General features: G+C 38.5%; 1 protein-coding gene and 1 long non-coding RNA gene across 2 annotated transcripts in view; both read left to right on the top strand.

The window, feature by feature from the left end:
* GLRX3 (glutaredoxin 3) overlaps positions 1 to 10889 on the top strand; it is a 40924-nt gene extending 30035 nt beyond the window's left edge. The window contains exons 7-11 of the mRNA XM_019556090.1: positions 3139 to 3196; positions 5189 to 5241; positions 7442 to 7481; positions 7583 to 7675; positions 9196 to 10889. Of these exons, the coding sequence (XP_019411635.1) occupies positions 3139 to 3196; positions 5189 to 5241; positions 7442 to 7481; positions 7583 to 7675; positions 9196 to 9246 (295 nt within the window). The 3' untranslated portion in view covers positions 9247 to 10889. The remainder of the gene's footprint in view (positions 1 to 3138; positions 3197 to 5188; positions 5242 to 7441; positions 7482 to 7582; positions 7676 to 9195) is intronic.
* Positions 10890 to 20816: 9927 nt separating this feature from the next.
* On the top strand, positions 20817 to 24858 carry LOC109323938. Its single transcript, XR_002104791.1, has 3 exons — positions 20817 to 20939; positions 23307 to 23510; positions 24191 to 24858. It is a non-coding gene; the product is annotated as an uncharacterized LOC109323938 (long non-coding RNA).
* Positions 24859 to 25784: the final 926 nt, after the last annotated feature.

The raw sequence follows: 25784 nt of genomic DNA, 5'->3' as shown, positions 1-25784 counted from the left end.
TAACCTATCCAGATCTTTCCCTCCCTACTAGTGTGCTCACCTCACCCCAAATTTTGGTATCATCAGCGAATTTAAACAGGTTGCTTTTCACCTCGTCGTCCAAATCGCTGATGAAGAAATTGAACAGCGCCCATCCCATCCGAGCACGTCTCTTGTTGTGATGTGCCGGTCATTGTCGAGGAAGCCAAAGCCTGGCTCGAGACACCATTCCTGAAGCTGCCAGTTGGTCTCTACGATGCGCGTTGCATGCTGTCTTCCATGTCCGCTCACTGGTAGGATAGAAGAGAAAACCACCTGTGCGCCTATCTCCTTTAGCACGCACCCCAGAGCGTGATAGTCCGCTATCAGGCGATCAGGGCTTCTCCCGGCCGCATCATTAGTACCCACATGGATTAGGACCATGGGGTAGTAATCAGTGGGCTGGATCATGGCCTGGATCGTCCCCGTCACGTCATGAATCTTTGCTCCAGGTAGGCAGTAGACCTTGTGTGTTGAGGGGTCCTGGCGACAGATGGGGTCCTCTGTACCTCTCAGGATGGAGTTGCCTATGACGATCACTCGATGCTTTCTCCTCTGGGACTGCTTAGCTCCTTCAGCCTGTTCAGAGTGTGGAGAGTGTGGAGTTGCCTCCTCCCCGGTTGCCTCCTCTCCCTCTTTCTCCTCCAGTGTTGCTAGGGCCTCATAGCTATTCTCCAGCTGGACTGGAGGAACTGGTACAGCTGTGTTACGAGCAGCCTTGGTTCTGGAGGTGACCGTCTGCTACTCTGTGGTGGAGGGCACTTCCCGAGGTGCTTCTTCCTTGGGTTTGTGACCCTGCAGGGAAAGGAAATAGCCATCAGTTTTCTTCCTCCACCTCCCTGATTCCCCTCAGCCTGCTAACCTCCTCCTGGATCTCCCTCACCTGCACCACCAGGGCCCTAAGGCGGGCGCCTGCAGGACAGGTGTGGGGGTCCCAAATCCCTGTCCACCCGGGCCTTTCTGGGCAACCTCCGCAGGCCAGGGGGTGAGGGGATGCCAGCTCCCCCATGGGCTATGTCTGGGTGGAGGCCTCAGACAAGCCTTGGGTAGGCTGCTCCCCCCAGGCAGGGGCCCTGACAGCACTCTGCATCAACACCATCATAGGAGTTGCTGCTTGTTTTTAGCTTAGTGCAGTGCCTTCGCCCTGCCCTAGTAGGAGTCTCTCTCCCTCCTGGCTCTTCCTGCTTGCCCGCTGGCGCAAACACCAGCGCACTGTGTTCATGTGGCGCGGCTTGGGAGTGCGGCTCCCTACCGGCTCAGCTAAGAGGCATCTGGGGGGTTTCCCCTCCGGATCTGGCTCAGCTGCGTTCGGTCGCTCTGCCCACCTACCTTAAGGGGATCAGCTGCTGCTCCTCCGCTGCTGGCTCCGCTGCTGCTGCATCTGCCTCCACCTTGGGTCTGGTAAGGGGGCGCATGTGCATGCGGGACACGTGTACCTGGATCCCTCCTCTCCCCACTGCTCCTGGCTCCCAAGTTCCCAGTTCTCCCTTGAAAATATAAGCCTGTTTTTGCAACAGTGTAATTAAACTTGTTTTAGGTTTTGCTCTCATGAATTTCTGAGCAATTGACATGTCTCTCCATGCTGTTCAATCCAGCAAGGGATAGTTACTTCCACACAAAACGATGGCAGTTTAGCTGTTTGACCTTATTAGTTTGTATTACTGTCTTGTTACTATTTCTACAAAAGATAAGTTTTTTAACAAAGATTCTCTTCTTTTACTTGGCCTCTCATCTGTTCCTAACAGTGAAATGCTTCTCTTTACCTGGGAGGCTGTGGAAAAATGGCACTTCCCAAGTTAGATGAGTTACACCTGGCAGGTCTTCTCACAGCAAGTGAACGGGTTCAGATTACTGTACCTTGATTTCCATGTAAACTGCCTAATCTTTCTGTGTTCTTTCCCCCCACTTTCCCCCATTGTTGAAATAATAGTTATTTTTGCAGTTTAGACTTTCAAACGTGCAGCCCGTAAGCCAGCCAGAAAACTCTTTAGTGTTTCTGCCAAGAATGTAGACTTAAGGGAGTAGATTTTCTAGTCCAAAGTCACTTTGTAAGTGGTTCCAAATAATCTTTTATAGTGTATGAGCAATAGAGAATCTGTCAGTGCAGTAGAATTCTTCATTGGCAGAAAGCTAAAGCAGGAGGGTCTTTCACCTGCACCAATTTTATTCCCAGGAACCCCCTGGTATATTGGGAAGGAGGAGCAAGCATTGCAAAAAGGGGGCAGCCTTTTGCAGAGAAAAGCAACATGGTGGAATTATGCTTGCAATCTCCCAAAGTGAAAGGTTTTTATGACTGTGGTAAATCAGCTGCTCCCCTGTTTTTTTTTAAACTTAGACCATGGCTTTTTAGTTAAGGGTACAAAAGAAGCAGCTGGTTCCATGTGCCACTCTAGGGCTTTTGTCTCTGTTCTGTATTAATGGAGGATTCAGCCAAACAGGACTGCTGTTATCCCACATTTAAAATAAAGAAATGTAGTGTGTTTCCTACAATTTGATGGAGCTTATACTGGAAGGTCATAAAATGTGATTCCTTACTTATCAGATGTTTGTGGAATCTAATGTTCTGGATATAATTAATCAAAATTTCTAATGGAGTGTTTTTGTAAAGAAGTGAAGAACCTGAAAAAAATATGCAAAATATACTATGAGGCTACCACAAATAATGAAATGTCATGTCTTAACCAGTATTTATCAAAGCTGCTTTTATGAAAAGTTAAGACTTCTGTGTTTGAAGAATTTGAACGACTAATTACTTGATTTTGAAGTTTTTTGAAAAATCATATATGTGAATGCCTGGGTATTACAGATATCTTTGGGTTTTTTTTTTCACCTCTTTTTAATTAATTACATCTTGGTAACAGTTCAGTCTGGAAAAATAAATCACTGCTTTAGAAGTAATATGGTTTACAATGGCATATGAAGAAAATGAAATAAAATACTACAAATGAATGTAGTTGTTTTATAAGACTGCTTGAAATATACTTGGCAATCTGTGAATTATCATCTCCCCATCTTTCATATATTTGTGTTTACTGACAAAGTAGGACAAAAGTACAATTTAATAATTAAACTGATTGTTTCTCTATCATTTCCCCCTTCCTCCACTCCCTTCTCCTTTAGACTTAAAGGCCTGATAAACAAGGCTCCTGTGATGCTATTTATGAAAGGCAACAAACAGGTAAGGATCTCAAAAGTGGCTTTATTGTAATTTCTTTATCTGTTCATATCTGCAACAAGGGAATAGTTAAACCTCTTTTTTTGACTAATGAAATTTTAGCTATGTGTATCTTAATTGGTGCTTCTGTAAACCCTACAAAGCAATCCATATTTTACATGAATACGATCAGTATATCAGCAGGGCACTATGACATTCTGAAACCATTGTGACAGTAGAACTTTTGGTTATGTCCATTGGCTCAATCCACATTCATAGTCCTCAGCCAATTCTGCTGGTCTTTGGTTACAGTTACTAGTAGTCTCATCAGTCTCACTTCTCTTACTGCTCTCCCTCCTCCTTTTATTGCTGCTTTATTTAGATTTCCACACTTGAGGCCTGCCCTTTGCTTATTATCCCACGTGTTGATCTTAGGCACATCTTGTGGCATCTCCCTTTGTGCGCTATTCATTTTAATTTGTCTCTGTCTTCATTAAGCATATGTTCAGAACAGCTTAAAAAAATCTGCAGGATGTTTTTAAGACTAAAATATAGCACCACGTACCGTAAAATGATCCACTGTTTTCTTTTCCCATGTGTAGGATGTACTACACCTGGTGTCTCTTTAAGCTTCAATTAATTATCCTACAGACCAGAATAAGTATGATGATCTAAAAAAGACAACTGCTAACAATTAGGATTAAAATGACAGCAAATGTCTGTAAATCAAAAGGTCGCCTTGTTTCTCGATGTGTCGCATATACAAACAAACTGGCCAAGGGATAAATTGTACTCTTTGTGAGCAGTGAGACAGGTGCAGCAGTGTGGGTGAAAACTGCTTCAAGTGCACTTAAATCAATTTTCATTGGGATGATTGATTCTAGGCAATGAACCCCTCTGTTCTGTAATCTGAGTATGAGAGATGTTTGTTCAATATTTTTAGAGGGGAAATAGGTGCTTTTCTCCCATTTTATTTTACTGTGCTCCCTGACTCTCTTCTTTGTATATTAATTGCATTATAAGCAGCATATTAAGGGCTCTTCTGCTGATTTGCTGTGATGGTGTTTGAGTCCTGGAGGAAGATATTGACTCTGTGGCAGGGGTGATTTAGCTAGTTCCAGGAATATCATATAGTGGATGGGATTACATCTGTTAGTTGAAAGTAGCTACTTCTTCCCTCAAAGAAATGACTAGATTAAACAGTCAATTTTGGGGGGAGTGCTCAGCATAAGATTCATAAAGTTGGAGGGTTTTTGTTTGTTACCAGTAGTAAAATCCCCAAGAAGAGGGTATAGTCTGTATAAAACATTTTATGTACCGATTTTAGTCAGATCAGGCTGGATACTTTACATGCTTCTACTTGCCATATGTTCTGATAAAGGTTAAATCAGGCAATTACATCTACATCCTCCAAATATAAGGGCAGGTTTCTAGAAGAATTTATCCCGTCAGCTCAGGAAGTTACTACCTGTCTGACAAAATAGTGTAAGAGGGGTGGGAGGAGTTATTTTGTATTTAGGAATAAAGCTTCTGATGCATGGAGCCGAAACCAGTATGTTTTAATTGGGCTTCTTTGTAGTTTGGGCTTTTTTTTGCATACTTGAATAATACCCTGTACCCTAGCTGTAGCCAGTTTCCAACAACAGTATGGATGGCTGTGGAAATATGTTTCCCGTGGAATCCATCTAAGTGCCAGAACTGAAGAAATGGAAAATGTGATTTTTTTTTTTCCAGTGTTTTATACACTTTTCAGACGTGAGTGAAAAATTGTGTAGTGAAACTAAACCTGGGCCTGAAAATGGAAGTTTACTACTTAGCTGCTAAAAAGTGGAAGCGAAAGTATAGTACAGAGATAATGGGACATCAAGAGTGAAGGTTGTCTGTAAAGCAGTAAAAATGATTCCTAATTGGATTATGGGGGTGAGAATTGCCAAATTTGTTGTTTTTAAGATTTTTTTCATTTGGAAATCCACAAAAATGGTGGTTTAATTGGTATATTTTCCCTCTTATTTTTAGGCAGCAAAATGTGGATTCAGCAAGCAAATTATAGAAATCCTAAATGGCACTGGGTATGTAGGCTACAGTTAAGTCATCTTTTTTAAAATTTTAATTTAAACTTTTATGAATAGACTTACAAAAAGTTGGGAAAGACTGCTTCATAGGGGAGAATGGCTTGTCTCTATCAAAAAAGAGCATTTAATAGGTCTAAAAATAGAAGATTTTACCCTAAGAGAAAGGGGGTGGAGTTTGGTGTGGTAGCCACATATTATTAGCATAATATTAGCATTTTATGATGATTGCTAGAATAAACCACTAAACCAACTCAAAGGTCAATTTTCTGATCATATTGGTAAAATAATACTTTTTATTGTTACTGGGCATATTACATCCTTGTTCTCTCTTAAGGCACCACAGTATTGAGAGCAATTGCTAATTACTTCAAATCCATAATCATCCCTGGCTATTTAGGGCCATAACCACTATTTGGAAGGAAAAACAGCCAACCTTTGATAATTCCAATTGTAATAGAATTTTATATTCCTCCTTAAATATATTTAGCTACTAAATTAAATTTATGGTATATATTACTTAGTTATCTTCATGACTTGAAGTTTCAAACTGGTGTTTTTCTGCTCCAATTAACACCAAGCACTATGAATTTTTTCCTCTTCTGATTCTCCTGTTTTTCCTCTGTTTATCAACCGTAGAAATCCTTTCAGTCTGATTAGCAGCTCTCTTAAAACTCCCTTTTGGCCCACAAAATATATGCTGACCTGAACATCTGATCTTCTTGTCATAGGTAACCTCTGATTTTTCCATCTTTCCCTGCAGTTCTTTGTCCAGGGCGGATGGTTTATAGTACCGGGGTTTCATCCCCACAGTAATCCTAGTTCAAAAGGAAACTTCATTTAAAATCTCCTTCTAGAACAGATGCTGCATGGTGTGTGTTTAGAGGGGAGTACAATCAAGACAACTCTGCTTAGAGACCTGTGAACTAGCTCTGAGAAGTGTTATCAAAATGGAGAGATTTATATAATCAAAGCATAATTAAGAAATAGGCAGTTATTTATAAATCCTTGTCCTGTATAAGGGCTTCAAAGCCAGAATTTAAGAACTTGCTTACTGGCTGGTTATTAAGAAATAGTTTTATTCAGAGTACAGAAGATTATGTATTAAAAATAATCTGGATCAGTAATCTTGCTTGAGACTGTTTCATGCCGCCTTAGTGACAATGCTAAATGACCATGCAAAAAATAGAGCCATTTATTTCTACAAGAATTATTATTAGTCTTCAAAACGTTATCTTTTCTTAGACTCTGTGGTTAGGGGCAGAAATTACAGGCAAACCAGTCTGTACTACAGACCAGTATAAGTGATTGGAAACCTGTTCAAATCAATAACACAACAGAAGTTCAGTGCATATAAATTGCTTTCAAAATGGCCAAAAACCAGTTTAAGATAGACTTGGATGAATGTAGTATCAGACTTAGGATTTATGTTAAATTGGTTTATTGAACTTCTGTCTCATCCCCTCCACATTTAAGTTAACTCTCAGTCCCTCGGCATGCTTTGTATCTCCCCTGCAAGCCCTACCACCCTCTGCAAGGTGGGTGGACTAGCCTTGCCCCAAGCTGTCTGCTCCAGTGGAGCAGGTAGGTGTGCTCTATTGCCCCCTGGACTCTGGCCTTAGCTACTGCAGGCATGTATAACTGCATTTCTGGAATCAAAAGTGAATGTTTGTTTATTCATTTATCCGTTTAATCTACACAGGTTTAGACTAGTGTGTGAAGATTGAATTGATTCAGCTTTGGGCTTTTTGACTGTCTGTACTTAGCACAAATTAGTAAATGGTAGATGTTGGATGCTTGCTTTGTATACCCAAAATGTCTAGCTGGATCTTATAGCTATTCAGGGTCTTTTGTGCAGCTTGTCACTTTATCTGCTCAGTAGCCTTTCCATTAAATTGGGTGTTGTGTTGGTCACAGTAACTCTTGCTTTTCAGATGTACAGCTATATTATGCTAATGTATGCAATATCCTTTAAAATAATTAACATTTTTCTTAAAATTACTAGCTAATGTTCTGGTGTCATTCACCTTACACTTAACTGGCTGGGTTATTTTACATTCTTTTTCTTACTGACTATAAATAAAAATCCTCTCTGATCATCAGGGAGTTAGCAAGTTATGTGAAAACAAATAAGTTGGTTACTTCTTTGACAGTCTTATGTAGGAAAAACTGCATAAATCATTCTGCTTTTTCTTTGTAGTGTTGATTTTGAGACATTTGACATACTGGAAGATGAAGAGGTAAATGTGAGGGTTTTTTTTCATTCCTATGTCGTTGATTATTTCTGTTACACTAGTAAAGTTGTAATGAAGAGGCTTAAAGTTAAGATTGTTTTCCTTAGGTACGGCGAGAATTAAAAACCTACTCAAAGTGGCCAACATATCCTCAACTGTATGTGAAAGGTGAACTTGTTGGAGGGTTGGATATTGTTAAGGTAAGGAAGAAAAATGCTGTTTAACATGTAAATCAACTGTTATAGTCTGAGAGAGAAAATATTTTTATAACTAAAATATACATAAACACCCATGTAATGGCCCTAGATTTTGAAATAGAATGACTTGGTTGGTTTTACTATGACTTTCATTATTTCAGTGTATGGTTGAAAGGAGCTTTAAATCTCTAGCACTCACACAGACTCTGATGTAGCAGTGAAATGTATTTTCTTGACAGCAGTCAGTTACCTTTACTGTAAAGACCATTTTTACCCCGTGGGTGCATTTTTACAGGTTTCATTTGCTTCTTAGTTTTACTTCTGACATTGCTTTTCTCAAATAAGGTAGGTGAGACATTTTTTCCTAGCAAACTGTCTCATTCCCGAAAGAAGAAAAAAAAAGGCAAGGTTTATTGTAGTATTTTGAACAGACCCTGAAGCAACAAAAATAGATCTGCATTTGTTACTATGGTTTTTGATTTTTGTAACAGAGCAGGCACAGTGTTCTAAACCCCAAATACTCTTGAGCCTATTCTTGTCTGAATGTTTTATAGCCAATTCCATAGGCATTGTAACTCCTGGGAAGATATAGTCAATAAATCTCATTTAATTCTAAAAATAAGTTGGTATTACTTAAATTGTATAGATGATTTTAAAAAAATATTTACTTAACAGGTGTATCACAATTATAGGTTATCTCTTACAGTAATCAATAAGTATAATTTTGGGCATTGAAAATAAGTTGCAGTATATTATATTCATCTATAAGTTTGGGGAAGTGGGGTGGGGAAATTTGGAAGAATGTAACTGTCATCAGCCTTGTTGAGCATTTACTCAGCTGATTTTGGTGGTGCATTCTGCTGGTACATAAGCATTACACACCTTAGAGAGTACATTGTTACGTAAAATCACACATGAAACACGCAAAACAATATTAAGAAATAAGATAAAATTCTTAATATTCAAATTGCTGTTTTTCAATATAATTTAAACATGTTTATATATTTAATATTTCACATATAAAGCACTCAATTGATTTAAGTTAATTTATTCTATCTGAAGTAATGCGTGCATGTATTCTTAATTTCTTTGTCTCAATCTTATCATGTATCACTTAATTGTATATGGCTTGGTAACAGATTATGTTGTTGGATGACCCTTTTTTAACCTGCTGTAAAATGTTGCAAATGTAGACCAAAATACATTTTGAATGACCTGTGCAAAAATTAACCTTTTAAAATACATTTGCATGCTCATTTTCTGGGTCTTTTTCTATGTAAAAGTTGTTTTTGTTTGTTGTTGTTTTTCTTTTTAAGAAAATAGGCCTTCAAATAGAATAGTTTAAATAAAGCATTACAAAAATTAATTACTTCTGCTTGAGAGGTACCTCTGGTGGGTCATCTAGTCCATCCCTTTAATAGTTGTTGGATTGATTTCCTTATCTGTAAACTAGTTGTATTGAATTGATGCCAGTGTAACTGCAAAATATGTGTAGTAAGTTATTATTATATCTTTCTTTACAGGAACTGAAAGAAAATGGAGAATTGTTACTCATTCTGAAGGGAGAAAATTAATGCAAATGGACACGCTGCTAATGATAGGAGCTGAAATATTGCAAAAAATGATTTGTTTATGGATTGAATTGGAACAATACATGACTTGCCCTGGGTAAATGGAGTGGGAGTAAATAAAGCTTTTGCTTGCCCTGTATATTTCACAATTTCATGCTAGATCTGTATGTAAAACTAGTTTTTCACCCATAATGCAAAACTGTATTTATATCTTCAAATTCAATTAAAATGGAATGTTAAAAAGTTTGTTTTTCATTACATTATTGTAAATATCAGCCAGTGTTGATTGTATCTAGACAGTTAACAGTATTGTAGTGTAAGTCCCCATTCCACTTTCCATCTCAGCTAAAACACATCAGCTTTATGGGCTACATTTCTTATTAGAAACCTAAATAGGACTGCCTCCACAGCACAGAGCATAACCATTTTCAGTATGTCTGTTAATATTTGTTCTTAATGTTCAGCAAGCAGAAAAATTAGTATGGAAACCTTAATCTGGAATACTACAATTAAATCATTATTAATGAGTTTCAGATGTGTAATACATATTCTTTTCTGCGTAGTTTATAGTAATTGTTTGTTGACTTCAGGTGATATTCAGCCTATTTAAATATGTCCAATGGAAAAACGGTCATATTTAAATTAAGATGGAGATGATTCAGTAAATCCCAAACCTTGGCCATTCTTTTGTACCTTTAGTGTTGCTGCTAGAAGGAAATAAAATAGGTATTTACTTCCTGGGAGATGAATATTCAGAAGTGTGTTTTTTCCCCTGGGATCCTCTATCTCAGTACACAGGGGATGTGTTTTTCTTCTTGTTTTATCCTTCAAAGACCCATCGTCTCCATCCTCTCTACCTCTGTTATTCAAGCTGAATGGGGGAAAAAGCTTAGGAAGCTAAAACACGCGCTTCGCTTTTCGACAGAACAGCAGTAGTGTGTAGTGTACACAGACAATACAGGAACTGTTACTGTTGGAAATAGAAGCTAATTCTGTCCATTTTCTTGAAACTATAGTACAGGCAATGCAAGGCTCTCTACATCTGCCTCACTGCTGACTTGGAGGGCATCACTTCTTGAAGTCCAAGAACATTCAGTCTCCATATAACTGTCCTTAACTTCTTTACTTAGACTAACAAGGTCGCTCACCATGGCTGTGCACTTCTCATAATTGTCTAGGTATTGGAATTGAGACAATTTAAATTCATTTCACATAAGCTACTGAGAAACTGTCAAATGGTAACTAAAAAAAAGTGGTCACAGCTGCATCTTTTTGATGGTCCTAGTTCTCCAAGTGTTAGAAATTGTTCTGATCGTGCCTACTGGGTGGAGCTCTTTTGTGGATTTAGGCAGAATAGCACTTTTTTGAGTGGGTTTAGGTGAGAGAAGGGCTGAGTTGCTGAGATGGGAGATAGAACAGAAACAGAACTCACCAGGGAGATGTCTAAATTCATCTGGCATTTCTAGGGTTTGGTGGTAGGTAAGTATGTGCTTTTTAGATTTAGTTTCCTAAATTCTATCAAAGTCCATCTTTAGGCACCTGTACCCTTTATTACATCCATCCCTAAACCATTTGACAACCCCTAGATTTCACTAGATTTACACCGCTGTATTTTGTATCAGAATTAAAAGGAAGTATATGTACACCCCCCCCCCCAAACAGATTGCTTTTTAATCTCTTCAAGTATTAATAGTATGGGAATAATTTTGGCAATTTCTTTGAAAATAGTTAACATTTTTATAGCTGAAAGATCAATTTTAATCTCATTACAGAAAATCATGTCCATATCATGAAAACAAGTTTTAATTAATCTTTCAAAATGATTTGCAATATATTCCAGGCATTTGTCAGTAATAACCATTGCCTACCTCATTAAACAATATTATACCAAAAAGTACACCATCCCAGTGGTCAAATTAGGAATTGGAACCTTTAATTAAACAAAGATTAAATATAAATTGTTGTTTTTTTTCTACAATATATATTTCATATATATATAGCAAACTTCTATTCAAAATTCAGTGCAGTAAAATGTACCTAATCCTTCGCACAATAATCTGCACAAAATACAGTGGGTTGACAACTTCTTTGTGAAGCCTAACTGAACTAATCTTGCTTTGCTTTGAAGTTTTTAAATTTTAAGAGTTCATTTGTTCAGAATATACTACCTTGTTTTACTAGTATAAAACGCATCATTGAACTAAAATTATGATTAGTTCATTTTGTGTTTCATTCACCTTATGTATGTATTGTTAACTTAATTTCTCATGCACACATTTCAAAGGCTGTTTCCAGCACTGGTGCAAATTAGCTAAATTCTGCTGTTTTTGATAATCCCTATCTTGTGCTGAATTTTGGTGAGTTCCATCAATTAGACTTCAGTACCTTTTGCAGATGAAATAGATTTTCTGGGAACAAACTTCTCCAAGTAGTTCGTAGCAGAAAGTGTAAATGCTCTGTTTCTAAATATTTAATTTGGATATGGTTGATTTAAATCCTCCAAGTCAAATTGCACCTTATATTGTATAGATGGCTATATTTTGATTTTATTTAGGGTGGCAACATTGACAAGTATGGACTTGTGAAGAAAAGTACTATATGCTGGTTCCTACAAGTGAGAACTTTTTAACCAGGAGGATTTAGGAAAATGAGGGAAAAATAATGCACCTATTTATATATACTTGGAGTTTAAAATAAAAAGTTATCATATTATCTGTATTACAATATATACTTTTTTACTGATCCAACTTCTGCTGATAATAAACTCAACCCTATGTGCATCTTATAAATTGCACTTCTGTAGTTTTAAAAGCTTGTATTTATTTCTGATAGTTTAGGATAGGTGTTTTGTGTGGACAGGAAGAGGAAATTTGACCATCATTACCTTATTACCTAAAAGCTGAGTCTGCCGTTGAAACGCCATCACATTTAGCTTACTTCAACAATCGTGGCTGCAGAAGATAATAGAAGTAGCTGTTTCTCATAGTCGGGAGCATCAGCAGGAACATGGTGTGCATATGAAGTTCTGACATTCCCCAGAAATCTGACAGTGCTATCTGTTGGTGGAGGCTGCCTCTTTGTGGTGGAACACTGTAAACTGTGCAAATACATTTGGCCTGTAATCCCTGGGTGGGTAAGAGGAGGAAATCCCCATAAATATTTGAAGCAAGCACGAAAGGAGATTTTTGTCAAATGGTTAAAATCTTTCTTGAAAAAAGTGATTCCACATGAGGAGAATAGCACAGGTTCTGCCTTTAAATGAAAGCCTGTTGGGAATAAAATGCTCTAACCTGAGAGTGCTTCTACTAAAAGCTTAGACTGTTTATCAAATAAAAAAAAAGGCAATGCTCATGCATTTACACGTCTTTCAACATAGAAGGCTCTGGCTGCAGTGACCAAGTTACAAGAAACAGGTAGGAAATACTAGAAAAAACATGCTAATTAAAACCTACACCTTTGATTATCTAATCTGGACTTCCCTATGTGCCCTTACTTACATAAATATTGGTGAAAATTGATAAATTTGCTTTGTCACATGTTTTCAAATTTGCTTAAACTGGCTTCTGAGTGGACAAAGCTGTTGACCTTTTGTAGACTGTTCCCTTGCTGACAATGAATTCAACCATGATAATTTATGCTGCAGTGTTAAACTGTCTTGCTAAACAAGATGTAAGGCCTAGTTACCACTGAGGTGATATCTATCTAAAGGAAACTTCTGTAAAAAGAGCCCAAAGCTCCTGCAGGTGCCATCTTCCTGATGTAGTTTTTAGTGAGGTCTTGACTGTTTATGGCTCTTAAAGATGTTTCACAAGTAGAAGAGTGTTTGACAGTGGGTCCAAACTTTAATGTTAATGATGCAGTACAGTGCAGCATTAAACAGTAGCTGTGTTGCACTCAATAGGATGGCTAAAACGAATGCTCTGCTTTACAGTGTCTGTTGTTGCTGCTACTGCTAATCCTGCTGCAGCAGTGATGGATCACAGTATAAGTTTGCTAGTATACAGCAGCTTTTTAAAACTAGATAATGTCAGTGATTTCAAGGCATTTTCTGTACATTTGTATAAGAAAAACCTTGGGGCAACTGAAAAGCACTGACATTATCAAAACTCTTAATGGCAACTGATATATAGATTTTAATACAGCTTTCAAATTCACAGGAAATGTCTGTGATGTTGCACTGTGCTTGGGATTCTGTGGAAATGCCCTGCTCTGCTTGCAACGTGCACTGAAAAATGGGCACACACCTGAAACCCAAGAACAAAAAATCAGCTACTTGACTCTTGTTTGCATGTGGCATGGGAATGGGCATCGCATGCTTACAATGGCAGTGTTCCCAAAAGTACAGAATAGACATAAATATGCACCGGCAGATTAAAAATAAAAAAAACCACTCGCCAACTTCTGTGGAAAAGAATGTCAAAGGTCTTTCAGTGTTATGTACCAAAAAGCAGGACATTACAAATACGATGATGCAAGTTGTTTTGTCCTTTTTGTTAAGGATTTATTCTGCATGTAGTAGGTCATTTGCAGGGCACGAAACCTTTCTAATTCTGTCAGTTTTAGTAATAATAATTTAGTAGCAATTATAATACTTGTGTCCTTTGACCTCCATATCTCTGTTTGATACATGGGGACAGATAAAGTTTTAACAAAAATATCTCGTCTTTTACAGGGAACTAAAAATTGGTATTTATCAGAAAAGCAACTCTTTCAGTGAAAGTTGACTTGAAGTTCAAAGCCTATCATTTAGCTTAACAAATGAGGTAGTGAAGAGTGAAATTTATGCATGAGAGGCATGATGCCAGCATAGCTGCAGTCTACAGGAAACTGTAAGCCCATCTTCATTTTCCTAAATTCAGTTGGTTCCTTAGAAACAATTATTTTAAATAAACTCTAAAATTTTTAGTTAAATTTTATATAACTCTCTAGCTGTCTAGATATAGATACAACTCATCACAACTGTATAAAAAATACTATAAAAAGTACAGTATGTGAAAGCAGCTGACTGGCATCTAGCATTAAATAAAGAGCAGGACATTTAAGCCCATAAATTCAGTGAAATATTAAATATTAATCCTAAATGCATCAATGGTATGTTCAAAGGCCTGTAAATGCCAGAGCTATGTTACAATCTTCATTCTATTGAGATTACTTTTACTGTTGCAAATCATTTCCCTACTACCCCCCTCCCTTCCCCATAGAATTTTTTTGGAATATGGGATGGCTAGCTGAAAAAAATTCACAGTGTGAACATATGATTTCAAGAATGTGGGAAAAATCGATCTTAACTGTGCTGTTCAAACATCAGGCCTGTCCATATGAGAAGTTATATCAGAAATATTTATGGAATAACTCCATGTATGGACACTTATTCCAGGATAAGAACAACTTTTTGTTTTAATGTAGCTTTAAGCTAAACTGCATTTTTCTGGAATGTCAAGTTCTTCCACTTCAAATTCATACTGTGCTTTCTGGAAAATCTTTGGGAAGACGAGCACTTAATTTTCATTCTGACTTTAAACCAATTTATACATTTTCCTTAGTTTAAGTTACTACCTAGATTGAACAGTGAATCCCTTTTGTGAGCCCTTCCTTATGGTGTCTTGGTACTACTCTGAATTATACTTTGCCTGCTGTCCATCCACAGGTAAAGCCATCCTTACAGTAATAAAAGGGATACTCCTATATTTCTTGGAAATGATTCCAGCAGCTTGTATATGAGTAAGGGGTGTATCCGAGAGGCATTTAAGCTGTCTCTGTTTGAGATTCTTGCAGTGTCTTTCAAAACACTCTAGAAAGTGGTGAGGGGACAGATGCTAACAGCTAATGAAGCACTTAAATTGTGGTGTTTAGCCTTAAATCATCCTGCATGAAACAAGAACAGCTCTGAAGTGCTTCATGTTATGTTTGCAGCCTCCATCAGATAAATAGTAGCCATAGGATACAGTAGTGTCATGGTGGCTATCTTGACAAACATATCTAGTCAGGCATAAGTGTTCTGTCTTTATATATCATGTTATAACCCAATTGGTTAAGAAAAGAAAAGCAGCTTTTAGTAAATTCAAACAAAAATGTATACAAACAAATAAATGTATTTAAAGTATGTTCTCCCTTCCTATCTCCACTTTTTTTTGCCTGACTTCCTCCTCTTTGTCTGTGGTTTTATCTTACCTCCTGCATCTGTGTGCAAGGAGGACAAGAGTCCTTTTTCAGGATTTTTCCTGTGTTTAAAGAAAATAAGATTTTTCTTACTTCAGAGCCTGTCTATATTACTTGGAAATGTTTAATCTTCTAGATGGAAATAAATTCTTCAGGCAACAAATTTAGGAAACATTCATGAGTGAGCAATTGATAGACTCTAGGCATCTTTAAAAAAATCTCTTTTCAACTCTTATATAGTCCTATCCTTTCTCTTACAAAATTCTGCTATCAAACTTGGAAAATACAGTAGATAGAATAATCCAATCTGTCAAGTTTGGTTTAGAGAAATTCTTTATCTTCCTGTCCTCCAGTCAGAAGTCTCAGCAGCACTAACATTAGTCATGCTGATGTAATGTTATGCTCATTTTAGCATAATGAACTTTACAAAGTAGGCAACGCAGACTCGGTGGTCAGAGACGCTTCCATCCGTCTTCCTCTAGCATTTTTCCTTGCATTTTTCTAAATACATGAGAGAATTCTTAAAAATCTGTGTTCTAGCTCTTTCCTGATGACATCTTTACTCCAAATATTTTCAGATACGTAGCATTTTGAAGAAGAAAATACTGCCTTTGTTTTGTACCACCTTGAACCTGTTTGAAATCTAGAATGTGACAGCCAAGCTTTCCATATTGTTGGTGATGCAATAGGAATTTACATGTTCCAGTGAGCTTTTAAGAAGAATGATTTAGACTGGCTCTTCAGGTACAAACAAACCTTTACAGGAGCTCATCACCATGGTATTGTACATTAATATACACAGATTAATTTATACTAATGAGTTTATTATGTTAATATGTCCACATGAATAATTCTATAACTTTATTGATGTTGTTTTCATGAATAATTGCTGATCAAGAGGGTCACAGTGTCACGTGTAGAAAGCAATTACTGCTTTCCTTTCTCTTCACTCCATGCGCTGACACAACACTACAAGCATTGATAGGAACGGTGGATCTCATGAGGTTCCTTCCAGCCCTAAACTTCTGTGAATCTGTGCAAGATAAGTGCGACACAGCTGCATCTTATAAGACCAACAAAATAGGAATTCTAGTCTTGCAGACTGTGCTTAGAAGGTGGCTTAGTCTTATTTCCTCTCAGAAAACCATCCCGAAGTCAGTGTTAGTGGGCTAGGGCAGATGTTCAGTTTCTTGAGGGAGAGTCCCTGCTCCCTCAGGAGAAGCCATGAGTGTACAGAAGTTCATAATTTTTTTTCTCAGAGTAAAAGTGGCTACTGGAGAAAAATAACTTGGGAGCAACTGGAGTGAAGTTACTCCCTGGAGAACATTTCCTGCGGGGACAGAACATCTGTACAGGCAGCCAGTGTGCTTTGCTTCTCCCTTTGCCTCCCCCAGGGGAGGGAGAGTGTGTCAGTCCCAGGCAAGCAGGGAGCAGAGCACCTTCTCCTGCTTCCCCTTCTCCCCAAGTGCTTTGGGCTTTGGAAAAGCCCACTTATGAGCACTAACTGGTGATTATAAAGTGCTGATGTAACTCTTTTCCAGGAAAGACCAACTAGAAAACAGGCAACACTTCACAAGGGGGTCAGATGTTAATGTTGAGATCAACATCTGTTGGTTGTGTTGTATTTTGCGCTGTTTTAAAACTTTTTCTTCAAGCTCATGGCATGTTTCTGAACTATAACTAGTTGTTGTGTAATGCATGGGTGAGGCGTAGGGGGTGCGTGTGCACCCCCTGAGTGTGGCAGTGCACTTCCTGCAAAAAGGTGCTGCTGACACTGCTGGCAGTCACTGCTCACCACCTTTTCCCCATTGCCCCCTCTCCCTGTTGTCTGCAAATAGTCCCCAGTCACTGTTGGCCATTGCCGGCGGCGTCTGCAGGTGTTCGCCAACTGCTGGTTGGCACTCACCACCCCCCACTGCTGACAGTGCTGTAACTACCTGCAGGAGCTCACCATTTGCCACCATCATGCTCGTGCCACCGCCACCTGCCAGAGCTTGCCATGCCCCCCCACCTCTGGGGGCATGCAGCGTTTGTGGTTTAATGCTTTCCATTTCCAGTTTAGAATTAACCAACTTTAAGCAGTATTTCAGACTTTCTCCCAAACCCTATGGTGCTCTTTATTTCAGTAAGCAGTTAATTGCATTGTTCCAAAAAGTAATATAACAGGTGTGCAGTGCTAGTAGGTGCAGATGTATGACAATAGAATCAACTTAGCCGTTGATTCCTGGTACTTTTTTTCCCCCAAATGTGAGAATAATTTTACGATGAATATTTGAGATGAATTGGCATAATATTGTAATGATAAGGATCTGTTGCAGATGTATCGGTGTTGTGGTTTAATTTCACTGTCCCAGAAGTTATATTTATTCCAAAATATGAATATTGGAGTCTGTTCTCCAGTACTCATTCAGCCTTAATAAAGCTGTGTCGTATACATCAAGCACTAAGATCTCCTGAAAGACTTGGGTATATACATAAATAAAATTCCACCTATGTTTTCTATACCCCATTTGCAATTCCTGACTGTCCAATGATTATCGAATAGTACTGCAAGATTTCCACAAGAGGGTACTGCATACCAGTTACTGAATCAAGCAAAAAATCAAATGCTTACATGTAATAATGCTTTTCAACACTGGGTGTCAGTACAGGACCATTTATTGACCAAAACTCTATTATAAACAGAGATCTAATCTGTGCTCTAGAGAAGAGAAGTCTGATCTCTGCAGTTAAGAACAACCTTTTTTTTGTCAAGCTAATAGGTAATAAAAAAACAGATTATTTTTTGTGTATCATATTTTCTCGTATATATAACATGACCCCCAGTATAACACAAATATAAAATATTTTGGGAAGGCCCCGAGAGAGAAAGAGAGATTACCTTAGGATATAGATAAGTACCTGGGGTGTGGAGTCTGGGACTGAGGGTCTACTCAGTACTAGGGGCTGGAGACGGAGCCAGAGCCATGCAGTGGGGCCTGATTTGGCCACTGCCAGCAGGGGGGACGGAGCTGCTCAGCAAGGCCCTCACGGCTACGGCAATTCATGCTGCCACCACTCCACCGCCCTCCCCCTCTGCATTTATGGACCCACAGGGAATCCTTTTCGTTGCATATAATTCATACCCTGATTTCCCTTGCTGGTTTTGGTTGGGGGGTGGGGAGTGCAGGTTGTATGCAAGAAAATATGGTAGTATAGATGCATCCTTATTACCTGATGAAAATGCATATATTTTCCCCCCATGCTGTGCTGTCCTGACCAGCTGATTCTCTCATAGGAATTTCTGTCTGTCTCTTGTACTTGCAGCGTTAGCTCAGTTGTTGGTAGAAAGGTGGGACGTATGTGACCTACTGATCTGCATGTGCAAAAATGTCACTGATCATTGAGCAGGAAAGGATTTCATATCTTGTACCATGAATGTATTGTGCAAGCTTTCTTTTCCAGACAAAGAAAAGCCTATTTTTCTGTTATTACCTAGGCATGTAAGGGACCAGAGGTGGGTCCTGTTCTAAGCATATGCTGGAGATGACTTGGAGCTCCTTATCATTGTCTTGTGCCAGGGACACAAATTTAAGAGGTGGGGTTGCAGGTGCAGCAGAACAGCAGTCCATTTGACAGCACCAGAACTTCTGGTAGATGGCCACTGCCTCTCAGGAGAAGCATCTTCCTTTTCCTATTAAAAAAAAAAAATAGAGGTAGCAACAGTGTGGTCCACAGGTACCAAATGAAGCAGATTTTCTCTGTCTACTTGTGTTTGGGGGGGGACTACTCCCAGTGAACTCCTGCAATGAGTCTGTTGCTGTGTTGGCATGGTTCCCAGGGCATCAGATTTGAGAGTTAACACCACATTTAGATTAACATTTTTTTTTTTTTTTACACTTCTGGGTTCTTTTCAGGTCTTTCTCAGATATGTTGCTACACTGGTTGTGGTCAAGTTGTTTTCAAGCTTTTTTTGCAACCACAAAGGCTGGATAGGGAACTTTCTCCTCCTCTTCAGATGCCATCACTTGATTGCTGGAGCCAGCCCCTAGAGTATTTATGCTTTAATCTAGCTCTGGGAAAACTAGAGTTCCTTTGAAACTAAAGAATGCAAGCTTTGTCTTTAAACTTCGTAATCCCAACTGTCCTACTTTAAAAGGATCTGTCCTTCAAAAAAAACCCCAAACCCATTGGTTATAAGTTAATCACTTGCTCTTAAACTTGATTTTTATTGTCATTTTTTATAGCTTTGTCTTTTGAGAACTTCAGTTTTATCAAAAACTTTTGATAGAATAGTCCTGCAGGGGACTTTCACCATTGGTTTTGAGGAAACTCCTAGATGCTCAGCTCTTTTGAAAAAGAGGCATTTAAAAGTAACTGGTGGATTGCTGCATCTGTTTTGGGGGAGAGATTTTATGGAAAAAGAACCAGAGGCAGAAGTGGGTAGAGGAAATGAGTTGGACATTTGCAGGATTAAGGGTTATGGATTCATTTTTTTTTTTTTTTTTTTCCCTTTTGTAAGAGCTAAGGTAGAATCAGTGATGGCAGACACTGAGGCTATTGGAACAGAGGGTTTGTAGAGCCAGTTAGCACAGAGCAGTTCATATACTCACAAAGCTTTTGTTGAGGAATAGCCATATAGGAACCAGGCAGATCTTTGTGTTATTACTGGTAAAGATTGGTAGCTGGGCAACCAAGATTCAGAGTTTTTATATACTTTTGCTGGGATTTCCAAAAAGGGCTTATGGGAATCAGCCTGATTTAATTTAAAATGTAACATGGTGTGGGTGCTTAACAACTTTAGGGTCCTTCCAGCATTCTGTTGTGTGTGTATATATAGAACCTGTCATAGGAATTATGCTAATCAGACACCCACAGCCAATCAGAATGCATACCTGAGAAGAAATGTTCATATGCATGTGCACATTTCTGTACTCTGAAAGTAAAAGCACAGTTGTCAACAGGTGCTTGTTGCAGTTTGGAAATTTTGACTAGTCTACTTGAAGCTTTGGTAGCACAAATGAAAGGGCATCATTAAACTTTGGGTGGTATTTTCAGAAGCTCTCAACGTTGGCTCAAGTCTGCTTTCATTTAAGTCAACTTCCATGACTTTGATCCACTGAAGTAGGTTTGCTGTGTTGTTATAGCTACAGGGTCTAGGAAAGTGAGGGTTTTTTTGTGATGTATTTTATAGGACCAACTGGGGGAAAAGTTGGACAACCTTTTCAAGCCCAAAGTGCCCTCCTTCAGGTCTGGAAAAGAAGTAGTGATAGACTAAGATAAATGCCAGGAAAAAAACCAATGGCTTGTGTTTAATTACACGTAAAAGAAGAAAATCACTTAGAAGAATGTAAGACGGTTGTGAAACAGGAGTAAAGCGAGAAGATCAGAGTAATAAAGATCCTTTTCTCTTTTGAATGGTCTCGTTCTTCTATTCCACTGCAGCTCACTTGTTTTGAAGCTTCTTCTAATTGCCTCTCTTTGCTCTTGCTTCACAGGCATCCTCCAGTGAAGTCACCTCAACCCTTCCAACTGCTCAGCCCTTTGAAATCAACCTAGTGAGTGAGTTTAACTTTCAGAACCTTTTTTGAAACTATTGTTTCAGTGCTCAAGACTCTAAAAGAACTTGGCTTTTGTGGTATATTTTACGCTCTTAAATATTTCCAATGGTTTTTTTGAAGGGGCACACCAGCAGAATTTTTGAGGTGCTAACAAGAGGTACAAGTATGAGACTTGCATCAAAGGCCAGCCCCAGTTAACCCAGCTGTAAATGAGTACCTTGTTATTCAGGCTGGGTTATTCACAGGTGACTAGACGTAATGCCAGCCACATCACTCCCTTGCTACAGAAAAACAGTATGCCTTATCCCACTTTGCCCAATGGTCTGCTTAGGGTCAAGTGGAACTTTGACTTTGACATTATTTGAATTCAGTCCTGTAATTATGAGCATGGCAGCTCTGCCTTTGGGCTGCACTAAGTTGCATCTCAGTGCCAACCTGGAAATACCTGAGCCAGGGAGCTTCTATTTACAGTGTAGAGCAGGGGTCAACAATCTGTGGGCTGGATCTGGCCAGTGACGAAGTTGCATCTGGTCCATAAAGGTCCAATTTCTGTCTAAGGGTGCACAGAGGTTCAGGCAAAACAAAGCTGTGCCTTGCTGCTCATTTCATCTACAGTATTCCCCCACCCAGCCTTTTCTGCTACTGTCTTGTGCCTGGACTTACCCAACCACACTAGTGAGGGTATCTGCAGAAAGGGTAAGTGCAGCCATCTTTGGAACTTGGGAGATTTGCAGTCTGGGACAAGGGGCTAAATACTGTCAAGTCAGCAGGGGTGGATGGGATACACTGGGGTAATTGAAGAAATTGGCTGAAGTCATTTCAGAGCTGTGGACTATCCTCTTTGAGAACCATGGAGATTAATTGATGTTCCAGATGTGGGAAAAATGCCCATCTTTAAGAAAAGGGGAAAGGAGGATCTTGGGAACTACAGACCAGTCAATCTAACCTTAATACTTGGAAAGATCCTTAAGAAATCTATTTTGAAGCCCCTAAAGGAAACTAGGAATAGCCAGTATGTATTCATGAAGAGCAAATCATGCCTGGCTAACTCAATTTCCTTCTGCGATAAGGTAATGCTTGGAGAGCTGTGGACTTGCTATATCTTGACTTCAGAAAAGCTTTTGATGCTATCTTCCATGACATTTTCATTGGCAAGCTAAGGAAGTATAGACTAGGTGAATACATAACTAGCTGAATCATTGTGCTCAATGAGTAGTCATTAATGGATCAATGTTTAGTTGGGAGGAAGTATCAAGTGGGGTTCCCTAGGGTCCATCCTGGGTCTGGCATTGTTTAACGTCTTTAGTAATAAGTTAGAGGATGTATGTGTGCATGCATATGAAGAGCACACAATTGGTTCATATTCAGCTGAATATAAGCTGCTCCACTGTAACCCCGGGTCCTTCTCTGCATTACTAAAGCCTAGCCAATCGTTTACTAGTCTGTATTTGTATATGCAACTATTCTGTCCCAGGTGCAGGACTTTTCACCTTGTCCTGTTCAATTTCATCTGATTGATTTCATACTTTCTGTAGTGTGCGCACACATGCACGCAATGCCCACAGCAACATTGGGTTGGATTGACAGGATTGTCTTTTGCAAATCAAGGCAAGTGCTGCTTCTGCTCGATTTGGGACTGGTGAGGCCTCACCTGGAGTATTGTGTCCAGTTTTGGGCCCTACACTTAAAAAAAAGAGGTGAACACAATGAAGAGTGACAGAAATGATTAGAGGCCTGTGAAGCAAGAGTTATGAAGAGAAGCTGAAAGAACTAGGATAATTATAAAAAGGATGGGGATGATCTTTTCTCTTTGGCTGTAGGAAAATGCAGCAGAGGACATTTAGGTTGGAGATTAGGAAGAACATTCTGACTATGAGGGTGGTCCAGCATTGAATCAGGCTACCTAGAGAAGTTGTGGAATCTCCATCCCTGGAAATTTTCAAGAACAGATTAGACAGCTGACTTAGTTGGGGGATCATTCTGCCTTGAGCAGGGGCTGGACTAGATGATCTGATGAGGTCTCTTCCAGCCCTACTTCCCTATGATCCAGAGCTTCCAGCAGCAAAGGGTTGCTGACCTCTGGTATTGGGCCTAGTATACTTTATGCTGCCTCTTAACAAGGTCTGGAGGCAATGTAAACATGCCTTAAGTACTCAATAAATCCCTTCAAAATTAGTCTCTTCAGGATTACTAGCATAATATGAAAACAAAGATTGCAGAAACAGGGTTATATTAAGTTGAAAATGAAACATCCTGGTTTTTTACATAAAACGTGCCCCTTAATAAGGCATGTACCTTGTTTCTGAAAGATTGAAGAAAATGAAGAAGAAAGCTCTCTCTCTTTTTTTTCCTTTGCTTTTGTAGCAGGAGCCTCTGCCAGGGCTGAAGAGGAAGACGAGGGTCAAGAAGATGTCCACAGCCAGCATCTATAAATACCCACATACAGCACTTCAGAATCATTTTTGCTTTTCCTTGGCAGAAGCAAAAGTGCTATTTTATTTTCTTGCTTATAATGCACTCTCTCTTACCCCCACCCCCCTCTTTCAGGCCATGAATGTTGGAAAAAGGGTGAATGGTTTAGGTGAGAAAATATGGTATATTACTTGCATTTCAGACTATATGCAAGGATGACTGGTGTGATATATTCCCTGACCTTGTTTACTTTGAATGACAGACTGCATATGTGTGCGTGCATGTATGTGCATGCTTACTCCTCTCCTTTTCCCAAAGAAGAAAAAGTGTCTGTGGTATTATTTCTACCTCTTTGTAACAGATGCTGTGATCTTCCATTTCTGTGGAGCCATGTGTAGGAGACTGGGTAAGTGTGAAGCTTTTAAGACATAATCTGAAATGTAGTACTGTTAGTAAGCATTGGCTTTCCCTATGAGCCCAAAAGCTTGGTATGGTATCCTTCCAGACTACTTTTTCCTACCCTGTTTCACCTCTAAAACCAAAGAACAGTTATAAGTAGGAGTGGTTTTATATTATGGAATGTGATACACTTCCAACTTCCTATGGGAGCTAACAGTAGGCTTTTTATATTAAAAAGTCCTTCAAGATTATTTTTTGCCTGATTTCATTGCTTTAGATTTTGGACACTGAGCCACAAGGGGGTTGGTTAGAAAGCTGTCAAATAAGAACATATGGGCAGAAAATCTGATTATTTTACTAGAATTGCTCTGAAATATACCTGGCAATTTTAGCAATTATTCTAAACTTCTTTGTTTTACCATATTGTTTTTTCCTAGATTAAGTGAGTAACACTAGATGGAGCCTTCCTTGTCTTAAAAGCATATGAGACTGCCGCTTTGAACTTGTGGAGTGAATATATTTTTTTTTAACATGGTTAAAAACACAGTTATTTCTGATGTAAAGGATCATATCTAATGAGAGAAATATAATGATATAACCACATCTTCCATAAACAATTCCATAAGGGGAAAATTACATTGCCTGATTTCCTTGTACATAAGAACAATTTACAATTCTAAATGCAAAGACCTTAAAAGCTTATTACTCTGTTGGAGTTAGATACAGCAAAATACTATTAAAAATACTCCTTGAGATGCTCATCTGCATGTTCCAAACTTGTCTGGTTTTGTGTAACTGAAATGCAATTTTAGAAAGAGAATGAATTTGTTTGTAAGCCTTTATATAAGACAGTCAGTTTACTAGCTGCATTGAAAGCATTCCAGCTTATTCAAAACAGAGCCCCAAAGTGGTTATACTTTAGAAAATATGCTGTGGTTTTAAATCCTCTTGAAAACTGTGTTGCATACATAGGTAGATGGAATTGTTTCTGCATCACAAATATTTGTGGGTTAGCTCTGAATCTAGGAGCAATGAAAAGGAAATATAATGTAGCAGTAGTTGTAGCAAATATCTGTCTTAGAAAAATCTATTCAGCATATGCTAATTAATCTGGCATTTATTTTGATCAGCTGATTATTATTTTATGTCTCATTTGGTGATTCTGAAGTATAAAGACAACACTGATCTTTCCAGATAGTACGATGCCATGTTCTTAGTATTGAAAACCAATCTCTAAAATATTATAGTTAAGAATTGGACTTGCTTCAACATTCTTTGCACATAGCTTCTATTCAAGAGCAGTAGATTACAACTTCATTATGAAATGAACCATTTTGCCTTAATTATTTTTAATGAATTCTAAATTACATATAAACAATGGATGCATACTGCAGATATATGTAATGATGACAGGATCCTAGCAAAAAGCAAATATAAAATAAATCTCAGGCAAATTACATAAATTTTGTCTAAGAAACCTCTCTCTTGATTAGCATTCTTGACATACATTGCCTCAGAGATACATGAACAATGTTATTCAAAATAGGAAGTCTCTGAACCAAGCGGATTGTAAACAAATGACAAACCTTCCTATGAAATTTTGACAAACTAGAGCCTTGATTCTTCAGAGATTTATGCATGTACTTAATTTCATGCCCTATCAGTTGTCCCAGTGATTTTTTTAGTACCTGAACTTAATTCCTTGTGTAGCTTTAAGCAATTGTTGTAGGGTTGGGGTCTAATTGAATAATACTTATTTTTCCTGTTTCCCCATTATAAACAAAAGCAACCTGTATAATATTTTATAAAATCTAGATTAAAAGAGTATTTGCACTAAAAAATAGGTCATATCAGAAATAAGGGTGTCTGTAAAACCTTAACTCCTTTTTGTGTGTGCATTTTTAAAATGCTGTGTTAAACAGGGGATTGGCTTTTTATGGCATTCCAGCCTTATTTCCTATGATTATCCTTAACTACTTGACCACATATTTTTTCCCAAGTTTGATATTTAAAAAAAGGCTAGGAGTGCAA

Source organism: Crocodylus porosus, unplaced genomic scaffold (genome assembly GCF_001723895.1).
Source record: "Crocodylus porosus isolate Cpor-Errol unplaced genomic scaffold, CroPor_comp1, whole genome shotgun sequence".
Taxonomy (NCBI): Eukaryota; Metazoa; Chordata; order Crocodylia; family Crocodylidae; genus Crocodylus; species Crocodylus porosus.
This window is presented reverse-complemented; position numbering and strand designations above follow the sequence as displayed.